Source organism: Plectropomus leopardus, chromosome 3, assembly GCF_008729295.1.
Source record: "Plectropomus leopardus isolate mb chromosome 3, YSFRI_Pleo_2.0, whole genome shotgun sequence".
NCBI lineage: Eukaryota > Metazoa > Chordata > Actinopteri > Perciformes > Serranidae > Plectropomus > Plectropomus leopardus.
Window position 1 is genome coordinate 6029372 of NC_056465.1, and position 24026 is coordinate 6053397.

The following is a 24026-nucleotide window of genomic DNA, read 5'->3' on the forward strand; positions in this document are numbered from 1 at the left end:
TGTCTCAGGTTTTGAAGGAGTGTGCCATTGGCATGCTGACTACAGGAATGTCCACAAGAGTTGTTGCCTTTGAATTAAATGTTCATTTTACAGCCATAAGCTGTCTTCAATGTCATGTCTGCAAGTTTGGCAGCACATCCAACCAAATGGCACATGACAAATGTTCTGCACTTGGCCGTAATGCTTGTTTGCTTTTATTTGTGTGTTTTGTTTTGTCTTCCTTTGTTCATTCATTTATTCATTCATCCAGTATCTTAAGTACCTTAGGGTCAAATGCTCATTTTGGGGTTGCTGTTACATCATTCTTATGCTGCCAGTTGATGATCACTTTGGCGCTTTGGTATATGCAAGCTACTTTCCACCAATTAGGTCCTGAATCAAATAATAGATATTTTTTTAGTACAGTCATGGTCTCCAGAGAATTAATCCCAAATACTTTTCCCCTAGCACCACCACGAGAAAAAAAAATATAACTTGCCAACTGTTGCATGGATTTTCAATTAACTTTGTTTAGACAATGTGTTTGCGTTATTCAAATGTCTTTTTCTTCTTTTTTACAATTAATCTCAAATAAATAAGTGATGGAGATTGGAATCCGATTGCTTTATTTTCATTTTGTAGACATAGAAAATAGTTGTTACTATTTCTGTCTAAATAGGAACAAATCTGTCACAGTATAGTCAGTCTGTGAGGATAAAAAAACCATGAAACCCTGAAGTATGATCCAATCTTCAGGCTGAAACTTTGAAATCTCTCAGTTTAATTTAATTTGCTGAGGTCAAACAGAAATCTTTTGGGCTTCTAGGCTACATGCCACTTTGGTGTGCTATCTCCTAGCCCAGTCAAAAATCAGCATGTGAAAAGGTACTCTATTTGAAGAATTTCAGCGTCCCTTTGAGCAAAAATGCCTGAGTCTTTACTGCTTTCTACACGTTCAACAAGTCTGTCCTAAGATTGACACTTTAGTTGAAGATCTGCCCTTCTCCACAGAGGGCTACAAGTTGCATCACAGTATTTTCCCCAGTGTCTCTGTCCTTCACTCCTCGGTCACAGTGAGAAAATGTGTCCATGAGGCGACGGTGAAAGGAACCGAGGCGAGCCAGGACGTCCTCCAGGGTGTCAGGGGGAACAAGGATACTTAACCTGAGAGTGTGAGAGAGAGAAAACACTATACAAACGCTGTATGAGAAAATGCAACATACCTGACTTATGTGTCACACATCATGTCACTCACCTCAGGTGGTGGTTGCCAGTTGTTTCACCATACTGACAACCGGTTCCTAGTAACACACCTTCTGCCTCCAGTAAGGCCTGGCCGTACAGAACATCTGCCTCTATTCCCAATATCTAAAAGCAGAGATGTTTTCATTATCATACTACTAATGGAACTTAGTGACTGCATAAGTATGTTGTTTTTATGCCTCCACGCCAGCCATTGCCATAGCCGGAGGCATTATGTTTTTAGATTGTACGTCCAATACATTCATGTGAACACAATAGCCCAAGAAAAACCCTTGTTTTTTTTTTTTTAAATGGCACAAACATTAACTTAGATTAAAGGTGAACTAATTAGATTTTGGTGGTCATATGTCAAGGGTCATGGTCACTATGACTTCGTCTCTTTTTTGTGAACATGATATCTGAAGAACACCTTAAGGAAATGTATTCAAATCTGGCACAAACATCTACTTGGACTCAACAATGAACAGATTAGATTATGGTGGTCTAAGGTCAAGGTTACTGTGACCATGCATCCATGTTATTCTTGTGAATGTGATATCTCAAGAACACATACAGGGAATTTCTTAAAATTTGGCACTAACTTCCACTTGGTCTCAACAATGAATTAATTGGATTTTGGTGGTCAAAGGTCAATGTTACTGTGACCTTGCATCCATCCATCTCATTGTTGTGAATGTGATATCTCTTTGAGGGATTTTCAGCAAATTTGGCACAAATCTCCACTTGGACTGAAAAATAGACTTATTACAATTTGGTGGTAAAAGGTCAAAGGTCAATGTCAATCATAACTCAAGAATTCATACACCAATTGTGACAAAACTTTACAAAGATATCTAATAGGATATAATGATGAAGTGATGAGATTTTATATCCAAAAGGGCAAAGGTCAACATCACTACAACATCACAACATTTTGCATATAACACTTTCCGAGTCATTACTCAAAGTCAACTGAAGTGCTTTGGAGTGCCTCTAGAATCTGCAGTTTGATCACATATGCAACTCTAAATACCAACTGTCACTGCATTGCACTACATTTTTTTAACACGGATGACCATGAAGGTTTCCACCTTGGCCCGTTCTGTTATTTCACATGGTAAACACAGATGGGGATAAAGATAGATTCCCCCCATCACTGGCTGACAGCTCATCCCAGGTAGATCATTCAGGAATTTCTGAGCCAGCTGAGCATTCTGGGACAAAGTGGCCCGAATGATGAGAATCTCCTACAAAAAAAACGAGATTTAATACGACATGGAACAGAGACCTATACTGTAGGAATGCACACATCTGCCTGTCCAAACGAGGGACTCTAATAATCTTTTTGTGAGCCCAGAGAGGCTCTGCAGATGTCTTACCTGAGTGTAAGTGTCATAGGAAGGATCTCCAGGCTTTGGTGGGTTGACCATGAGATCCAAGGCAAGCTGTCCTGTGACCGGAGTGCTGATATCAGTGTCCAGAATGGTGTCAAAAAAATCCCTCACCTCTGGGTCCATGTTGACCAGTTCCATGTATCCTGCCCTCAGACCACACCTAGGACACAAATCAAGAAAGGGGGGGGGGGGGGGGGTTGCATTTAAGGCTCAAAAAACAGGCTGGAAATCACAGCTGTGCCAAAAACTGCAGTTCCACATATGGCCATTTAAAGCTGGCTCTAAAAGTGGGTCAGTCTTTCATGTTTACATCCTGGTACAAAATGTGATTTTGGCCTCCAATTTCCTCATTCATGACAGTTGTATGTCTTTTCAAATAACTCATCCCTTTTAAATTTGTGAAGGCTGAAAGGGTAACTTTTAGTTAGGTGTGTCTGGTGAAGTATGTTCTGCCTCCACATTTAGTGACCTGGCACCCCCTTCTGGGCCTTTTATTTTTCCTATAGGTGGACATGCACTTTGACCCAGAACAAGAAGTTGGCCATTTTTAGTTTCAGTCTGCAGCCAAATTTCTGCAGAATGGTCTCTGTAACCATGCACTGAAAACCCTCCCTTGTTCATGCCTTCAAACGCATCGTCTGTAAGTATTTGATTGGCACAAACCCTAGAACAACTTTTTAAAAGTATTTTAGATAAAGTGTTTTTTATGAAGCCTCATTTCTGTACATTAGCAAATTGTTTTTGTAACCTGTAAGAGGTATCCACAGTATGTTAATATGTGTATGTTATTGTTGGGTACACTTCTTTTTTACTTGTATATCACAAAGTCAGAGAAGCGTACAAGTTTATATTCTAGGTCGAGCATGTGATTACCAAGTTGCTACACTTGAAACATTTTATCAAAGATACATAGTCATCAGCATTACAAACTATTGTTATCAGCAGAAATTGACTCCAATGGTAGTCGACGGCTGCACAACCTACAAATTTAAAGATATGCAAGCCCAAAAACATAAGAGATGGCGCTCACTCTCCCATACAGGCGCTGGATATAGAGTGGAAGGAGATCAACTCCACTGTCTCTGAGTACTCTTTTTCCATCCCAAACAGGACTCTCTTATAGGAAATAAACTCTTTCTCTGGTCCAAACACACTGTCCTGGTACGCCTAAAGTGCAGAGAAAAGGAAATGATAGATAATGAAAGACTGCATGAGCAAAAGGCTGCCAGTTACTGAATTAAATCCCAATGTAAAGAACGTTTTATGATCACCTCATCAACCAACAGTAACAGTCTTTCAGCTGCTGCAAACTGAATCACTTCTTCTATTGATTTCCAGTCCTGCACATGTCCTAGGAAGACAAACAGCAGCATACACAAAGTGATGACAGCATGGAAGTGTCTACAGGTGGCTTTAACCCCTTGAAAGCTGAGCATATTGACTTGATCTCTTTTTTTTCTAAAAGGGGAAAAGAGGGCAATGATCAGCTTAACAAAAAATTACCCCAAAATTAGCAAGAAATAAGTAAAAGGTTGCAAAATATTACCTGAAATTAGCACAAAGAAAGAAAAGAAAAAGAAGCAACAGAACAAAAACAGGAAATGACCTGAAAAACGCTAAAATAAGATAAATATATGAATGACAAAAACAAATACATATTTATGTAACCTAATTTTAAATATATAGTTATAATAATTAAATTAGCATTTTGTTTTTTCTTAGTTAATGATTCTCTCTCTCGTTCTTATTTACTTTTTTTTTTAGCTAATTTTCAGGGTTTTTCGTCACCTTTTACACATTTTCTGCTGTTAATAAGACATTTCATGCCAAAACCAAAGTAATCAAACCAATTTGCTCATATTTCAATGGTTTAAATGCTTGTTAAAAGTGTATAAAAAAGTGATTCTGATCCAGGTTGCAAAGGGTTAATGTAGCCAGTGTGTGCTGTTTACCTGTGGGGTTTCCTGGGTTGCTGATGTAAATGGCTCTGGGTACACAGCGCCCTTTAGCAGTCTTCAAGTCTCGTTGCAGCTCATCCAGGTCTACAGCCCAGCCTCTGTCCTTCATCAACTGGTATGGCACCAGTGTGACCCCGGCCTCATCCAGCAGCATGGGCAGGGTGTGTGGGCAGGGAATTGGAGCCAACACACCTGTCGGAGTCTCCCCCTCCCCACTAGTCAGCAGCTTCACAACAATCTTAATTCCACAAATGAATATACAAAACTTACTGTTTATCGAAATAAAACAGGTTAAATGTAAGACTTAATCCTTACCTTACAAAAACTAAAATTTTAGAGTAAATCCCCCTTTAAATTTATGCAGTTGCAGCCCCAAATCTCTACTAAACCGTGGCACAACATTTGAACATTACTCATGCATAGACAGATGCTAATAAAGAGAAGTAGAACAAATTTAGAGAAGTTTTAATAGAAAGTGCTGTTTTAGGTAGGCTAAATATTTAAATAAAGTCAAATGAAAATTTGAATTAAAAAATGAATTAATAATTAATAAAAATTATAAAGTAAAAGTTTCTCCCATGCTGACTCTTTCTTTGCACTTTTTAATTTATTAATTTTATCAGCCAGGCTGATAATCTGTCAACCCCTTGTACATATAGTATAAAGCATATAGCCACTGTTATAGATAGACAGAATATTTAAAGAGAAGATGACCCTTTAATGTCATGGCTGTCTTTGTCTGTGTTACTCTATGCCTGTAATATTACCCAGAATGTATCTGGAAAATAAATAGTGACAATATAGTAATATTGACTGTATTTTTACCATCAGGGCCCTTTGAGAACCTGCACAAATGACGATGTCCTTGGCGTACGAGGGCACCCCAGCATCTCGTCTCATGATGAACTCAGCAATGCTTTGCTTTACATGTGGCATGCCAGAGGCAGCTGTATAGGAACCTAAGAATCAGTCATTGGATATGCAGTTTATATTTTGTTAATTAAAATACCAGTCTGTTCAGTTTTACAGAAAAATTGTAAAGGTCTGTTTTCCAGTCCTCACCTACACTTTCTCCTTCGCAGACTTCCAGGATCCTCTGGGCCCTCAGCCTGACATCCTGAGGAAGATTTTTGTCTTTCAGCAGCTGAGGGTACAAACATACTGCCAAAACCTGAGAAAAAGGCCAGATTAAGTACAAACATTGTTTATCGTGGAAAATGCCTTTGTGAGACGGGGAAAAAAAATGAGTACAGGAGTATCCTATTCAAGCAGAGGCACAGAGAACATAGTTACGAAAACCTTTCGGAACATTGCTAAAACATAAAGAAAATAATCAAGGATCAACAAAACATTTGTAAAGAGAACAAAAAATGCAAAATGTATTACATAATAACAGTCAATATACCATTATAGTGACTATAAAAAGATATGCATGAATATGCATGAATAAAATTTTTAAAAACAAACACATAAAATGGATCATCAAAATAATTCAAATAGCTCTGATAATCACAAACATGCTTGAAAATTACAACAAAATAAAAAAAAGTTTCATCATTGAGTCCAAGTTTCTTTGTGCCAATTTTGAAAAAATTCCCTCAAGTTGTTGAGATATCACGAGAATGAAATTGATGCAAGATCACAGTGACTTTGACTTGTCACCAAAATGTCATCAGTTTATACTTGAGTCCAAATAAACGTTTAGTTCCAAATTTGAAAAAAAAAAAAAAAAAACCTCAAATTGAGATATCGCATTCATGAGCGTGAGACAGATGAGGTCACAGTGATCTTGACATTTGACCTATGACCACAAACATCTAATCAGTTCATTGTTGAGTCAGAGTAGACGTTTGTGCAAAATTTGAAGAAATTCCCACAAGGTATTCTTGAGATATTGTGTTCACAAGAATGTAATGAAAGGACAGACAACCCAAAAACATAATGCCTCCGCGTATCCTTAGCCTTGTATTCTTATTTATTTACATATTTATTTATTATAAACTTTGAACTGTGTACTCCTTGCTCGACCCTCGTGTGTTTTCACTACTCAGGGGGCCGCACGTGCCGGTCACCATATTGATTTATTTATTTACTGTCTCTGACATACTCCTCACTCCTGTCTGCTTTTCATTTGTAAATGTTTGTATGGTCTGTAGACTGTTGACACTGAATTGCCCTTTGAGATGATTAAAGTTGTTTGAATTAAATTAAATTGAACTGAACTGATAAAGAATCAGTACCGGAGTATGCTATTTAAGAAAACGTCAGAAAAGAGTATATGATTATCTAAAAAAAAAAAAAAAAAGAACGAGTTTTGCCATAACTTGAGTGATCAAGGATCAGCAAAACGTGTGTGATTCAGAGAAAAAATGTAAAATTGATAACATATGCATGGATTTAATAAAATTCTTAAAGTCAAACACAATGGATCAATAAATCCATAATACGAAGCTCTGATGATCACAAACATATATTATAAGAATATAATAACAGATGTGCAAGAAAAGAAAAAGCCTTGAATGCTTAAACTAACCTGGTGAACAAATGAGATGGGTTTCATTCCTGCTTTGTGAGGATCACCTGAGCTGACATCAATCACCTCTTTGAAGGGTTTCTTCACTCCCTGCAGAACATATATAATGCAGAATCAAATCAAAATTGAAGTCCAAACTAGAATTACCACCCGTGGTTGTTTGCCTCTGTGCCCCAGTCAAGTTGCACTTACAGAAGCATCCATATCTGTAAAAATATGGATTCTTCACACACCCCATCTATACAGTCAGCACTTTAACCCTTTGAAACCTGAGTGAATTGTTTTGATTTCTTTTAAAAACATGGGGCAAAAGTAATGAGAAACTTAACAAGACATGGCCCAAAATTTAGTAATGAATTGGTTTTAAAAATAAATAAAAGGAAAATTACCTAAAAATAATCATGAAAAATAGAAAATTGACCTCAAAAAAGACAGGAATTTAAAAATATATATATGGATCTACATTTTTGTTCTGTACCATAATTTTAAATATGATATTAATAATTATAAATATAGTTTTATAGAAATTATAGATTTTATAAAAAATATTTTCTAATACCCCCCACCCCCCTTTTTAAACACTAATTTTCAAGTTATTTTCTTGTCTTCTTTTACAAATTTCTTATGATTTCCTGGACATTTCTTGCCATATTGTCATTACCTTTTTTTCCATACTTTTTTGAAAGAAATCAAACCATATTACTCAGAGTTAAAAGGGTTAAATCGCTTGTAAAAGGTGTCTGAATGCAGCACAAGAAAACTGATGTCGGTCCAGGTTCTCAAGGGTCAAAGGTGGGCATCAAAGATTGGTGTCACCAATTCTGTTTCTGATGAAATACCTCCCCTTTTGTTCCTGAGATATGATACTGAGTTACAGCCAGAAAAGTGTCATTATGATGTCACAGTGAATTTGAGCTTTGGGATTTAAAATGTCATCACTTCACCATTCTATCCTTTTAAACATCTGTGTGATATTTTATCATAATGTTTGTGTCAAATTTAAGAACATTCACTCCGTATGTTCATGAGTATGAGAGAGGTGCAAGGTCACTTTGACCCTGACCTTTGACCACAAAAATCTAATAAGTTTATTGTTGAGTCCAAGTGGACTGTGTGCCAAATTTGAAAAAAAAAAAAATCTCTCAAAGCGTTTTTGAGATCATGAGTTCACAAGAATAGGACCGACAAATGGATAGAAGGACAACCCGATAACATAATGCCTCCAGCTACGGTTATTGCTGTTGTGGATGCTTAAAAACCACCATAACGTTTTTATGAATCTCAAATCATTAGTTTTCAGTAATGAGGAGTGTACCCTTATTACTCATCTTTCAAATTGTATGTAACTTTAAATTTATTGAATTCTTTAAAATGTATTTCTTTTGCTGTGAATCGGTTTTTCATGAAATTAGACATTCATCATGGTTAACAGGTATTATATTGGTTTGATAGAAGTTTCTTTAACACCTGGACTCTTGCTTTACATCTGTGACCACAAGTGTACATCCTTTCATTTGCAGGTACCCAAAAATAAAAATATGCAGAAAATATATCAATTTCTCCAGTATTCACGGACTGAGTGTAAACTAAAAACAAATAAAGATTATCGGCTCTTACCTGTGCAATCTCTTGTGTGATGTGTACAGCCAGACTCTGCAGTCTACTGTGTGGTGAGACTCTAATCCCTCTCACTCTCGGACTTACATGTTGCAGGGAATTCATAGTCTTTTGTTGTGATGTTTTATTTAGATTTCCAAACTGTTTTCCTAAAAGTATTTAACCTGTGGAGACTGGTCAAACAGACACTAAACAGGTTTTAGTCAAAGTTGAGAAAAAAGTGGAAAATGCACCCTTCTGCAGAATGCCTGTCCTACGTGCACAAGAAAAAGTGGGCTATTTAACCAGTCTGTCGCTGCCCTGTCTGAAAAAGGGCAGGGTTACTCAGTTACCCACTTTGATGAGTAATCCTTTATGTTCATGAAGGAGTTTTTCTCTTGGTTGCTGCAAGTAGAAAAACTCTCACCCTCCCAAGGTGAGCGCAATGTTCAGAATTCTTAAAAGCAACTCAATAAACAGTAAATAACTGAATGTCCACACAAAATTTAGAATTTTGAGTTCAAACCTTTTAGTGAATCTTTTTCAAGCAAGCAATGAGCAGTTACAGAGCTCTGGATCAGAATGCAGGCTGACTCGCTGATGTTATCGGCTAGGGAGAGGCATATAATAAAATATATTGTAAAACATGAAACATATAAATTAAATATATATGTGTGTGTGTATATGTGTGTATATATATGTGTATATAAAAGAGTTATTTTAATACAAAGTGTCAACTGCTGCATGTGAATGCATGAATTGTCAGATCTGTGCTCCAGAGAGCCTTCATCAGGCTGTGTAATATTGCACTCTACTGGATTTATATGTTAATGAACTGCATTAATATAGCTTAATATACCGCTTCGAAATAGTTTTTTAGAGAGTTTTTTTAGCCCCCAGCACCCAGTGCTCCTATTGTAAATTACCAATATACAATAACAGGATTACATATATAAGACTTTATACAAGACTTTCTCCCCTTTGATTACCCAATCTTAGATGAATCTACTCAAGAGCTGGACATTTTAAATTAACAGGCTGTTAGCGGCTAAGGAAATGTGTTCAGTACAGTACAGTCCACTCACGTTATCTTACTCCATTAGCATGTCCGTTATTGCTTCGTAAATCTATTAATTTGGCGGCAGATAATCTAACATCATGCTTTAATGGACATGCTAATTTAGCTAAAATATGCTGATAATATGAAAAACAATTCTTTAGACTTCTTACCCTGTTAAAGCCCATCACAAATCGTCTTCCTGCTGTAACTCCATTGCGCCACTAGCAATTAATGCTACTTCCGGGAACTATTGAGGCTCTCCATGATCCGCCATCTTTGAAAAAAAAAAAAAACGGTCCATTGGAGCGAATAGAGATAACACGACTCTCTCTTAAAGGGCTCTGGTTAGTACCCATGAGTACTTGTTGTGTCTGAAGTTGGGGAATGCGATTGGTTAGAGTTAACGTAAGAATGTCAGGATAAGCCAATCAGAGGCTGAGCAATGCATAGTAGGGCGGGTCATGCATAACAAAAACAAAGAAGTGCTTTGAAGATTTTAAGTTATGCCACTGGAGTCGTTTCGACAACTTTCATTGGGTGAAATAACGTCAAAGGTAAGAATATACATGGTTTTGCAAAAATGTATGTTTTTCAGATGAATTTAGACAAATATTTAGAATAGTTACTTAAAATCGTGCAACAACACCATCCAAAGGGCGCCACCTGACAATAGTGGCTAATCAAACATTAGCCTGACATTTCCTTTAACAGTGTTCGCAATGTGAAGAAGCTAATGTTAAATTTCATGACAGTCATAAATTACTCATGCTTTATCGACACTAGGCTAATTAAATATATGCCCTCGGGTTTTGAGTGAATTTTTGCCAAAGAAATACATTTTTCCCATTTCAAATTAGGCTAATGCTAACGTTAGCTATAGTTAAAAAAAAAAAAAAAGAATGTTAATAACCGTTAGTTACCATATTCCCAGTTCAGTTAGGTTATAATGTTAAGTTAAAAAAAATGCTGTAACTTGAAACTACTGCTCAACTAGTAGGCATTAGTGGCTGTGAACAAGGGAAGCAACTAAAAGCATTTTTTTAACGGTCAGTTCCTTGTATGTGTGCGTTTTTGATATGTCCAGCAGGGACAATATCAGGGCTGACTTTAAAATACCAGATGTTTGACATAACTAACAGTATTCACTCAAGCGAAATTGTCTCAGAAGGCTATGTAGTGAATGTAAAATTGTTTATTGTTTTGAATGAATTATAGTAGTTTTTTTAATAATCACAATTGTGTTTTGGTTTCATTGGCAACAAACGGTTTGTCCTCGTGCTTGTGCGGATGTTATTATTTTCCCCCCCTCTCCCTCTGATTGGCTAGTACTCGTTGCCATCCGTAGTTAGGATGTGTGATTGGTTAGGGTCAGCGTAAGAATGTCAGGGTAAGCCAATCAGAGGCAGAGTAATGCAAAGTAGGGCGGGTCATGTCAAGAAAAAAATAATAGTGCCAAGAACAGTTTAACTTCAAATCATTTCAACTACTTTTATCGGTTGGAACAACGTCAAAGGTAAGAATATACAAAACTTTGCAAAATCAATGTTTTTTGTGAATAATTTAGGTAAGAAGTATAAGATTAGAAAGATGAGATAGTTGAACAGCGTTAATCAAAGGGCGACACCCAACGGCAATGACTTTGGTGAGGTTATTTTATATAGCAAACGTTAATCTAACATTAGCACCAAGTTACTTTGTCCAAACGTTAATCTAACATTAGCATAAAGTTACTTTGTTGTGAAGCTAGTTAATTTCATGACGATCATGAAGTGTTTTCAGAGGCAACTAAATTACTTACGTTTTATCAGCACTAGGCAAAAGAAAAATATTCTCTCCAGTGTTTAGTGAATGTTAACCAGAGAGATATCATTTTCCGATGCTAAAGTGATGCTAATGGTAACGTTAGCTACAGTTCAGAGAATGAACGTTAAATACCATTAGCTATTGTTAGCTAGTTCATTTAGTTTATTTGGTTAAATTAAAAAAATACCATGACTTCGAAACTCCTGCTCAGCCGTTAGCAAAAAGCCGTGGGTGAGTAGGTAATAGACCTTTTCAAACATGACAACATAAACATCCTAAATGGGTCTAAGTGTATTTCCAGGTGGAATGTTTGTTTATGCAGTAGCTCACTGGAAGTAAACAGGGACCAAAGCCGTTGCCACAGCAACAGAATAGCTATGAAAAGGTCTACAGCCATAGCAGAGCCGTTTAATTAGTTTAATTGCATTGTGTTTTTACGAAAATCATAACTCTTCTTAGCATTGGGATAAAAAAACACCCCGAAAAAATCAATTTAAAAGGAGAGAAGAAAAAAGATTTTTAAACTGCATTGCAAGTTGTGGTCTTCTTTTTTTATTTACTTATTTATTTTTACTCATATATATATATATGTGTGTGTGTGTGTGTGTGTGTGTGTGTGTGTACTGTACTACCCAAGAAGACAATACACACATTATTTTGCCTGAAGTTATTGTTATAGATGAATCTAACTGAAAACAAGATGTTTTAATTTTGGTGCATGTTGTAAAAAAAATGATCAAATAGTTGCATATGGTGTTTTGTTGTTGTTGTTGTTGTTGTTGTTGTTGTTGTTGTTGTTTAAGTTGATGATGACCTCCATGACTGCTATGTAATAATACTTGACAGGAATGTGTACTTTGCTTTCTGTGTCTGGTATGTTATGTCTGCCAATTACAATTTGTTTTTTGAGTGTTATCCTTATGTCACTGTTGAAATGTGGTCAGAAACCTGGATCTTTTAGGCAACTGATTATGTTCAGATCATTGCTAAATCTCATATGTTTACAGTCAACAGTTGTTTAGCTGTTGTTATCAGAGGTCTCCAACAATCAGCCAGCTCTTGGTTTTAGCACTCAGTAGTTGATAGACATTAAAATGTGTTAGACAGATGGTTTTCCTCCAAAAGTAAAATGCAAGGGATGAGAGATTTTCCTAGATGTACGGTGGCCAGTGTGTGCTGTGTGCAATGTGTGACCACTGGGTGGAATCACAAACAAATACACTGTACAGACAGTTGAGCTTTTTCCCAGGTCAGTTTGCCCAGTGTTGAGTGAAACAGTTCATCCAGAATGAATCAATCAGGTTTATCTCACAGACCTAAATGTTCATTATGAGATTTATTTATTTAAGACAGTCTCTGGATCCTTGCAAATCTGAGTTTTAACAGGCAGTTAAATGTGTACAAGACTGAAATGTATATTAGAAATTTGTATCAATCTTGGCTTTGTATGGCTGCATGAATCAGAGCTTGAATGGACTGGTGAGTGTGGCTTTTCCATGCCTGAGCTGTCCAACCCTTAAACTACTTTGGTAGAGTGAGTTTTAATGTGTGGGTGCTAGCTCAGTGTGTAAACAAAGTGCTAACTTGTGTATGCATTTAGGTAATCCTTCTGTATCTCTATATGCTCTAATACACTTGTGTGTGTACCACCTGATGTCAGCCAGCATCATTGCTGCTCAGGGGCATGTTCAGTCGGAACATTTTGCACCATTTCGCTATGATTTCAGGATTGAATGACATGTATACAGTGTATATAAATAATTGTCTAGTAGACCTGTACTTATTATACTTAGAAGTTTTGGTTATATTTCACACTTGCTATTGAAACATGTTTCTCTTGCCAAAAAGCCCTTTAAACTGAACTGAATTAAACACAGCCAAATTAAGAGGCAGTGCTCCTGCGTAACACAAAATGGTGTTCAACTTACCACCGATTTTTTTTTAAATAAAGGTTTTGCAATGTTTTGACAGGTTTGAACACAGCCCAGTTCTAGGCTGACCTGAAAGTTAAAAAAGAAGGATATGCAAATTATCCATTGGATTTTGTATTATTGCAGGAAATAAGATCACAAGTTTATGAAAATCTATATGGCCAATGTTATCCTGGCTGGTCATCACAAATAAATGAATGTGGTAAACCCTTGAGTTTCTGATTAGTTGTCTCTTGAGACCTATGAAATAACCTGATCTATCTGTCTTTATCTCATCTACAGTCACAAAATCCCTGTCAGGACATATCTTGGATTGACCACTGAGTCTTTGTCTTTCTGGGAGACCTCAGTCGAGTCCTAGAGGAAGGCGACATGGCCATAAACGCAGAGTTCCACTGCTCATTACAGGAGCTGCGCACTCTTATGGGGCTGAGAGGAGCAGAGTCTGTGGCAAAGATCGAGCAAAGCTATGGAGACATCATCGGATTGTGTGCTAGATTGAGAACGTCACCTGTGAAAGGTAAATGTGTTGTGAAACTCTGAGTCTTTGTTCAGTTTGCGTTTGTCACTGACAGTGTCTTTCTAAAACAACAGGGCTGACTGCCAGCACAAGATATGCAAATGTAAAACTAAGTTTAAGTTCAACCACAGGCAGTCTGATGCTCCAGTGTACGCAGTTTGGTGTTTTCAGTCAGATTCACTTTGGTATGTAATGAAGCAATAAGAGAGGGTGTGTCAGGAGATTAAACAGATCATAAAACATTAATGACACAGTGTGATGTCACAATCTGATTTTGTAATATCATTTACAACAGTTTTCAAGCCTATCACAAAAGATCTGTCAGTTACCACATGTATCAGTTTCTATTTTGTTGTTAAGAAAGCATTTCTATAAATCTGGTTTAAAGTAGCATTTTTTTCTGAATGACACTCTGTATAATGTTTATGTTCCAATTTTCCAAGTTAGGAGATGGAAACATTCTACATGAATCCTATATCATTTTAAAAACATTTACCAAAGTATGGCCCAATGGATTTGGGATCTTTGGAAACTTGCATTCCCCCTCGAACAGCGGTTTTCAAAGTATGGGGTGCACCTCCCCTAAGGGCCGCCAGAGCGCTTCAGAGGAGGCACGAGGTCAGACAAAATACACCTGGAAAAAAACAAAAATAATGGGTGGAGGAGGCCCTATTCAGCTGAACTGTAATTTGGACTTGAAACAAAAGATAAGTGAAGTGTCACTTCCGTGCTTTTGGTTGTCTGTGGAGACAGAGTTCCCCCACCTCTCCAAAAGGCTGTGATAGCTCTCATCTCCTTTACCTCAACGTACCTGTGCATGTGAAGGTTTTCTGCATAGACCTTAATTGAATGCAAGCACCGAGGGGGCTGGATTCTGAAACCCGGTATTAAGTGGATCCTGGTGCCGCGTTGTTAAAGAGTATTGATTAGCTCCGACATTAACGTTTCTGCTATTAGTATTGGGGATTTTAAGAAAACACGTCTTGTTTATTTAGGTTACGTAAACTTTATCTTTACAGATTTTATCTCACCAACTCCATTTCTAATTTGCAACAATTTGATGATCCATTTTTGCACTTCAGTCCAGAGGAGAGTCTGAGCCTGCGACCCACTGCATGTCCGAGGGGCGGGGTCAGCTCTGCCACACACACACACACACACACACACACACACACACACACACACACACACACACAGGGGCTCTGCTCATTGACACAGTCCTTTCATCCTCATTAGTTTTTCATTTTAAAAATTTAGCTATGAAAACTGAGTGTCCCAGTTTTAGAGAAATTTCGCTTACTGTATGTTCATTTGAAGCCAACTGGCGAATTGGTCACCTTTTAACAGGCATGCAGGGTATTAGATTCTGATCCACCTCCAAGCTGGTGTTAAGATGTAATATTTATCATTGATGAGACAGACTGCAGCCTGTGACTTCAGGTGAGAGCGCATAAGAGACGACATTTTTGGAAAAGAGAACTGGTATGTGTGGCTTTAATATGTGCATAAAAACAATTTCACCTCTTTCTCCATGATACACCTCTGAGCAAACAGATTTCCTCATAAGGAGAAATGGGGGCGGGTCAGTATGCTGACTGCAGACAGTAGGCAGTTTCGAATGATTCTGACATTATACACACAGAGGTAAGAACAAAATCAGCTGGTGCACATCTGTCACAAATACAACGGAAGTTTTGCAGGCACATTTATTTTCTGCACACAGTGATAATGTTTCTACTAGTGCTGGGCCGTTAACGGCGTTAACGTGCTGCGTTAACGCGGGATTCTTATCGCGCGATAAGGAAATTATCGCGCGATAAACTATTCACTAAGTTGGGTCTATACAGTGAGCAAGGCACCAATTTCATTTTGTTGTTTAAGCGCGGATGTATACCTACCTTCCGCCTTGTTCACGCGGAGGGGGCGTGAACAAGGCGGAAGCTGGTCTGCCTGAGTGACTGGAGTGATTAGGCTCAAGCCGGCCTCACAACAGAGTTTTTTAAACATTTCTGGACTGATATTCAGGGTCTGATTCACGATGCCTTTAAAGAATGCTTAGATAAGTCTAGTCTGTCACCTACTATGAAACAAGGCGTTATCACGGTTATACCAAAACCGAACAGAGACAAACTGTCTTTGGATAATTGGAGGCCTATTACACTCCTCTGTGTAGACTACAAGCTTTTAGCTCACGTCTATGCTAATAGACTCAAAACAGGACTTACTAAGATAATTGACGAAACACAATCCGCATTTATTAAAGGGAGGCATATTCATAACCATACCCGACTAATCTTAGATATGCTTGACTATAACTCACTGATCCCAGACGATAGCCTCATTTTATTTTTAGACTTCTTCAAAGCCTTTGATACGATAGAACACCCCTTTCTATTTAAAACCTTAGAAGTATTTGGTTTTGGCTCAACCTTCTGTAATGTTATTCGTATGCTTTATAATGATATAAACAGTTGTGTATCTCTCAGCCATGGCTTCACAGCAAGGTTCCCAGTCAAAAGAGGTATTCGGCAGGGGTGCCCAATCAGCCCCCTGTTATTTATTTTAGCTGCAGAGCTGATGGCAATATATCTTAAAAATTCCCCTGAAATTAAAGGTATAGAAATACTAGGGAAAGAATTCATAATAAGCCAGTTTGCAGATGACACGGCACTTTTCTTAAGAAATAATATTATGGTCTCAAAAGTGATTGATAAAATAGGTTTTTTCTCGAAAGCTTCCGGTTTGACTTTAAATCTTCAAAAATGTGAACTCCTGGCTGTTCATGGCAGCAATCTAAATAGCATAGCCAATATCCCAATTAAAAACGAGGTCAAATACCTTGGCCTAGTAATTACTAAAAATGTGCATGATAGAGAAGATTTGAATATCAATCCCAGAGTGAAAACGGTACAAAAGGTGTTAAATCATTGGCTTACACGGGACTTATCTATACTGGGTAGGATCCTCCTGTCCAAAACAGAGGGTCTTTCAAGACTTATTTACGCTTGCCATTCCCTGCACACTTCTCCAAAAATGATTAAATATGCTAACTCTGTTATATTCAAGTTTATATGGAAGAACAAGACTCATTATCTCCGTAAATCACAACTGGTTAGAGACTATACTAATGGGGACTTGAAAGCCATGGAATTTGAATCTGTAATTGCATCCTTTAGAATCAAATGGTTGAAAGATTGTATGTCTCAATCCCATTCTATATGGTACCACATTCCTAACCAAATTTTTAATAAGGTTGGAGGAATTGATTTCTTGCTGAAATGTGACTTTGATGTGTCAAAAATTCCTGTAAAACTATCAAATTTCCACAAACAAGCACTACAGTTTGGAAAGATGATGTTTACCCATAATTTTTCACCACACAACTCTTTGCTGTGGAATAACAGGGCCATTACCATTAACAAAAAATCCATATTTAAATCTGATTGGTTTAATAGTGGGTTAATGTTTGTATGTGATCTACTGAAATCAAACGGACACCTATACTCCTATGAGGACTTCACCACAAAATATAATATTGTTATTCCAAGAAGAGAATATGAAAAAATTTGCAAAGCAATTCCTACTCCTTTAATTCAACTGATACACAATAGTATGCAATTTTCTTCAGTTACACCCTTTCTGCCCACTCTAAAGATTGGAAATGTCAATTTGTTGGATGGAAAATGTAACAGTAAATTGATAAGTCTGATTTTTAAACAAACAATTTTTGGTGACTTTAATTCATCCTCAATTCAAGACAATATAGAGATCTCCTTAAAGAGACAGGCCCTCTCCTTCTATATATCTTCCCCTGTTGCTCCCAAAGTAAAGGAAACTCACTTTAAAATAGTATCAAGGATATACCCTGCCGGTGATTTTCTGCACAGAAGATTTAAAATTGCTGTTGATCCATGTGTCTTTTGCTCTTCTGAGGCTGAAACTATTGTTCATCTATTTTTTGAATGTCCCTGTGTCACTATGTTCTGGTCCGAAGTCCATAATTGGTTATCCTTGAAAATAGACAACATACCCCCATTTACTTACAATGATATGATTTATTTTATGGATAATCTGGACGTGAACATTTCTGACATTGTTAATCTTGTGATTATTATGGGTAAATATCATATTCATACTTGTAAATGGAATGGAAGCCTTCCCTCTCTCACAGTGTTCTTATGTAACTTTGCCAATTACTTTAAGTCTCTAAAAGTGATGAAAAGAAAGACTCATAAGACTGACAAAATATATACATTTATCTCTCGATCCTTGCTCTTCTAATACCTAATACCTTGCTCCTTTGTGTCTCTTTTTGTTTATTTTACTTTTGCCTTTGTTCTTTTTATTCTTATCTGATTTTCAATATGACTCCTCCTTTGTTTTCATGATTATATTTGGTTGCTAATTTCCACCATTGATTGATTATTTCCTAGCCAAGTTTTGTATAACTATCCCTATATTGTTATGTAAATTTCTAAATAAAGGAAAAAAAAAAAAAAAAAAGATTAGGCTCAAGCCGTGTCACAAAGCTGTTGACTGTTAATGGTCTTCTTCATGACCTCTAATGTAGGCCCACAGTTCAGTTAGGGTCATGTTATCAGAGGCTGCGCCCTCTGCTGTTCATTCCAGTTAGCAGGAAAAAGCTTTTTCCACATGGAGACAGAACCTGTGTTCCTAAATGTCTGTGTTTAACAAAATAAAAAAAAGTTAAACACCAAAGTAAATCTTATGGAACATTATTTTTCTTTACCAAATATTATAGTAGAACAGCTTTCTCAAGCATTTTGTGATGCATTTTCATCATTTAGATAGATAGATATTATTTTGAATGTCTTTGGCAAAATTCAAATCTATAATTTTAATCTAGATTAATCTAGATTAACTACAGGATTGCAGTGAGATTAATCTAGATTAAAAAAATTCATCTATGCCCAGCACTAGTTTCTACGCACATATTAGTAAATGAGGCCCATTGTTCCGACCAAACTAGGCGAGTGAGCAAAACAAGGAGGAGAAAAATGTAAATCCGCCTCTTGCAGAGAGCGAGGGATTTACGCACAATTTTAAAACAGTGATATGAAAATCGCACAGTGATGAGATTCACGCACAATGATGAGGCATGCTGTGCAGTGAGGACTTTGGAGAGAAATGTGTGTTCAACTGACTGTAATGTGTTGAAAAATGACTTGACAGAGTAAAATTTCACAAATAAGCCGTACAATGCATAAATTAGTTGAACCCATAGTCAAATTTTTTTAATTTAGGTATTATTGAGTCTGTTTTCAGCGTAGTTATTAGACTGTAGAAGATGAATATGGGCTCACGCTTACACAGTTTGAAATTACACTGAAATTACCCTGAATTTGAAAACAAACATCCATGTGGTTGGACAAACTATACAAGTTTGTAATGTTGGAGCCACCAGAGGATGTTTGGGATTAAGAAGGGGTTCAGTTTAATATGATATGTTTGACCCAAATTCATCCTGCAAGTGCAAACCTAATTTTTATGACTTTATGTTTGTTAATGAACACAAATATTCAATCACTCATGACTTACAAATGTTGTTCTTAAGAGTTAAAATATATGAATAGTTTAGGATTAAGCATTAACTTCAATGGATGTTTAGATGTTACTTATAAACTCAGGTTATGGTGTACACGAGGGTCAGAGGAGGACTGGTCTCTGATGTTGTCTCTGTGTCTCCTGTTGCAGGTTTAAACGGAAGCTCAGAGGACATTGCCAGGAGAAAAAAAGAGTTCGGACAGAACCTCATCCCTCCTAAAAAGCCCAAAACCTTCATACAATTAGTATGGGAAGCCCTGCAGGATGTCACGCTCATCGTCCTGCAGGTGGCAGCCATTGTTTCCCTTGGCCTGTCTTTCTACCGACCCCCCGATGGCAACAGACAGCGTGAGTTTGTCACAGTCACTCAAATGAAAGCTTTAGCTTTTTTCTTCTGATACGTATATCTCCACAACTTTGATTATCATGAACCTGTGTAGGCATCTTGCTGCTTGTTTAGAGGGGCATTATGTTGAGACGTTAGCACAGTTGTCAGATGACCAGAATATGTTCACCCAGAGGTTTTCAGAAGTTTTTCGGCCAAGGACCCCTTAGGGAGAGGGACCCCTTACTAGTATGAAATTGCATTGAATAACAGGGTATTTCCTGGCGCTGAAAAGGGTGGTGGTAGGTGCCACAGAAAAAATCTTTTCCATAACATTTTAAATTCATGCCAGTTTACCACAATTTTAGATACTTTAAGCTAATCGGTTAGGTTTATAAATCTCAGAAAGATGGCAAAGTTTTCTTTCTTCTTTTCAGTAAGTATATCTTTTTATTTAAAAGTGTAATTCTAAAAAATATATATACTAACTTACAGTTAGTGCTAAAGATGTGAACTATCCCTTTAAAACAGCATTTTTTTTAAGTAAAAGTAAAAATAGTTCACATAATAAAATAAAAGGAATTTAGACATCACCGAAATGTGGCCCCATTATAGGGTAGTTGCTTTAAAGTTATTTTAACACAGTTCACAGCCAGAGGCAGAACATTTCAGCCTCCTGTTCTTCATTCTTTCTCGTTGTGTCTGAGCCAGGTGAATTTTTCGAGCCATTGTAGGTCAAAATCACTGGCTCTGTGTTAGATCTGAGAAGATTAATAAAAAGTGTTGTTAAAATCATGTAAAAGTGGGCTTTCCGTTAATACACACCTAACGACACTGCAGCTGAATCTATTCCTCGCCTGGTCTCCTCCTCGTCTCTCCCTGCTCTCTGCTGCTCCTCTTCGACAACAGCCCCTTCCGCTTATTGAGGTTGAGCAGCAGTTACTTTCAGACCTGATAAATTTGCCGAATCTCATCAGTAACATGAATTATTACATTTTACCTGCCTAGAATGATCAAATCTCACCGTTTCACCTGTCCACATCACTTGCCTGGCAAACTCGCTTTGCAACATTAAAGTAATGACTGTTTTTTATGAGCCATACCTGCAAAACTGAGAACAATTACACTGATGGGACATAATGTTAATTTAGGCAGCCACTTTAAGAACAGTAGCAGTGTGCCACGTCCTCCAAAAGACTTGTTCTGGGGAACCTGAATCCTCCTGCAGAGGAGGGTCAGAGGTCACGTCCTGTCAGGCTGCACTGTGTGAGTGTGATGAAGCCAGGGAACACATTCAGAAAACGTAACACTCCTGTCTATTTTGTCTCTGTTCAGACTGTGGCACAGTGGCTGGTGGCGTGGAGGAGGAGGGTGAGGGGGAGACTGGATGGATTGAAGGCGCTGCCATCCTTCTTTCGGTGATCTGCGTAGTAATCGTTACTGCTTTCAATGACTGGAGCAAAGAGAAGCAGTTCCGTGGGCTCCAGAGCCGCATTGAGCAGGAACAGAAGTTCACCGTAGTCCGAAGTGGGCAGGTGACCCAGATCAAAGTCTCAGAGATCGTCGTTGGAGACATCGCACAAGTCAAATATGGTGAGAAAATCAAAAGCATGCACTTTCTTGAAAAGAGCTTAGCTTTGGCTGAAAGTGATGGGGTTGGATATCAAACCTTTGTACTGACGGAAATGTGTCCGACGCACAGACAATCAAAAGTTGTCATTCACTGAAACTGAACTGACTTCCAATCTCCTCTGCAACTCTGGCATCTTTTGTTCAATGAAAACGAGTTTTTAGTAGACATGTATATATTTATTTCTTTATTTTCTTCACGTATTTCTCAAATTTCTCTATATTTATTTCTTTTGTAACTATCAAAAGTAAAGTTCTGGTCCCAGAGTGGTGGAATGAACTCCATACATAAATAGAGATGCACCGATCTGACTTTTTCAGTATCGATACCGATACCTGGCCTTTGCATATGAGTCGATACCCGATACTGATCCAATACCATTGTTGAATTAATAAACTGTATACCCCACCATGTGGAAGACACGAAAGGCATCAGGCTTGACTTAAACATTTTTTCCTAACTTTGTAAAACATAAACAAATCAACACATACATATAAATGTCCTGAATTGTTACTTATTCATTTGTTATTAAAATAAGAACGATTGTGCACTAGCAGCAACTTGGAACAATTACAGAAAACCAAAACAGGTCATGGAATTTCCCAGTCTTTTTTTCAGGGCTAGAAAAAATATGGATTTAGAAAAAGTTATAGAATTGTGTTGTGTGTCATGACATTGTTACAATACTCTTCCATGCGTCACCTTTCATAGCATCAAATTTATTTTCTGTGGCTGGCGACGTGTGATATTTTGTTAACGATCTGGTACATTTCTTTATTATCTCCCTGCCCTGCTGAATCACTCACAGGCAGTTAGGACAGCTCTATAGGAAATTATTTAAGTTTTAATGTAGTAAGTTAAGACATGGTGTTAGATCCTTAAGTTAAACCTATGAAAAAATAGCAGCAAAAACAAGTGTTTTTGTTCAGTATGCATGACTATTTTGGTACAAATATTTACCCACCTGCGTGGCAGATTTCCAGGGTTTACGCGCCAAACTGAAAATCTTCCTGCATTTGTGTGCAGCCAGATGAAGGCCAAAAGGTGTGTTAATTTGAAAAGAAAAAAAAAAAAGATTTTAAAGTGAAAGTTCAAGTTTTGATCTTGAATTATAAAAACATTTTCAGTATAAAAATAAGTGTAGAAAAAGGTTCATTTCAATTTAAATGTAATGCTTATATAATTCTGATATTCTTTCTAATAAATATTATTTTTAATTCTGTATATGCATATATTGGTGTTCCAGGTGACCTCCTCCCTGCTGATGGCATCCTGATCCAGGCCAACGATCTGAAGATCGATGAGAGCTCTCTGACCGGAGAGTCAGATCATGTCAAGAAGAGCGTTGACAAAGACCCCATGTTGCTATCAGGTGCATTAACTGTCCTCCATTCATGTCAAATTACAGCCAAGTTCAACGTGAGCGAAGCGGTCACGGTCAGCTCTTAGCAGGCAGTTTGTGCTGCTGATTTTCAAATCTTAAATCTGATGATTTCTCTGGTTATACACACCTACAGACAGAAAACCCCTTTCTACACAGAAATAGTACAACTTTGAACCAAAAACACTAAATGAAAATATTTGATGTTGTAACTCAATGTGAAACAAGGCTATTGGCTAGACTTTTGTTTCTGTGAAACAAAAGTCTATTTCATGGTCATTATTTTAGGGAGAGTTCCCAAAAAAATGGTAATTGTTGATTTAAAAATTCATAATTTTTAAATCAACAATTTAAAAAGGACAGATACCGCCACAAGTACAATGTGTGATTCTTTGGGAAACACTGGCTAACAAATGTAGTGTTAAAGATAAGAGGGACATGGAGGGTAATGGAAAACAACATGGAAGCTCCACAATGCAACATACAGACACTGTAAAAGTTTAAAAGTTTTAATAATACCCCTCTCCCACCATAATAAAAAACAGGTTTTGTTTTTTCACACTGGTCTTTCTATGTGCTTGCAGTAAATCTGTCAACAGCTCCTGTTATAGTAAAATCTCTCTCTCTCTCTCTCTCTCTCTCTCTCTCTCTCTCTCTCTCAGGTACCCATGTAATGGAAGGCTCTGGCAAGATGGTGGTTACTGCTGTAGGTCTGAACTCTCAGACTGGAATCATCTTCTCACTGCTTGGTGCTTGTGAGGAAGATGATGCTGAGGAGGAAGAGAAGAAAGGTAAGGAATTTGTTTCCTTTCAAAAGGAACACAATGCTGCTTGCCTGGTTTAATCAAAGTTGACATTGGTAGACTACACTGAGATATCACCCTTGAAGTTGAACAGAGTTTATATTTCGCTCCAACAAATGCGTGTCTGTTGTTCTAAAGGTCATAAAACTTCTGAAGGTCAGTCCACATCAACCGCATTTTTTAAAGTGGTAGTTTTTTTTATCACTCGCCTGTCTCAAAGGGCAGTTACACTTCTATATTAAAATAAGACGAGAAGCCTTTATGGATGCACAGAGGGAATTTTGGTTGCTGTAGCACCACTTCACC

General features: G+C 37.4%; 2 protein-coding genes across 2 annotated transcripts in view; one reads left to right on the forward strand and one right to left on the reverse strand.

The window, feature by feature from the left end:
- Window positions 1-689: 689 nt before the first annotated feature.
- Window positions 690-4949, reverse strand: LOC121966123 (alanine aminotransferase 2-like). Its single transcript, XM_042516232.1, has 7 exons — window positions 4568-4949; window positions 3887-3966; window positions 3646-3782; window positions 2601-2775; window positions 2313-2468; window positions 1235-1347; window positions 690-1143 (listed from the first exon to the last, which is right to left on the reverse strand). Exons 1-7 carry the CDS (start codon window positions 4725-4727, stop codon window positions 963-965), a joined length of 1002 nt encoding a protein of 333 aa, XP_042372166.1. The 5' UTR covers window positions 4728-4949; the 3' UTR covers window positions 690-962.
- Window positions 4950-5432: 483 nt separating this feature from the next.
- Window positions 5433-24026, forward strand: part of LOC121962888 (plasma membrane calcium-transporting ATPase 1-like) — a 32101-nt gene continuing 13507 nt past the window's right edge. Inside the window, exons 1-8 of the mRNA XM_042513211.1 lie at window positions 5433-5505; window positions 5656-5723; window positions 6911-6922; window positions 13860-14016; window positions 19732-19929; window positions 21242-21499; window positions 22783-22908; window positions 23580-23708. Of these exons, the coding sequence (XP_042369145.1) occupies window positions 5433-5505; window positions 5656-5723; window positions 6911-6922; window positions 13860-14016; window positions 19732-19929; window positions 21242-21499; window positions 22783-22908; window positions 23580-23708 (1021 nt within the window). The remainder of the gene's footprint in view (window positions 5506-5655; window positions 5724-6910; window positions 6923-13859; window positions 14017-19731; window positions 19930-21241; window positions 21500-22782; window positions 22909-23579; window positions 23709-24026) is intronic.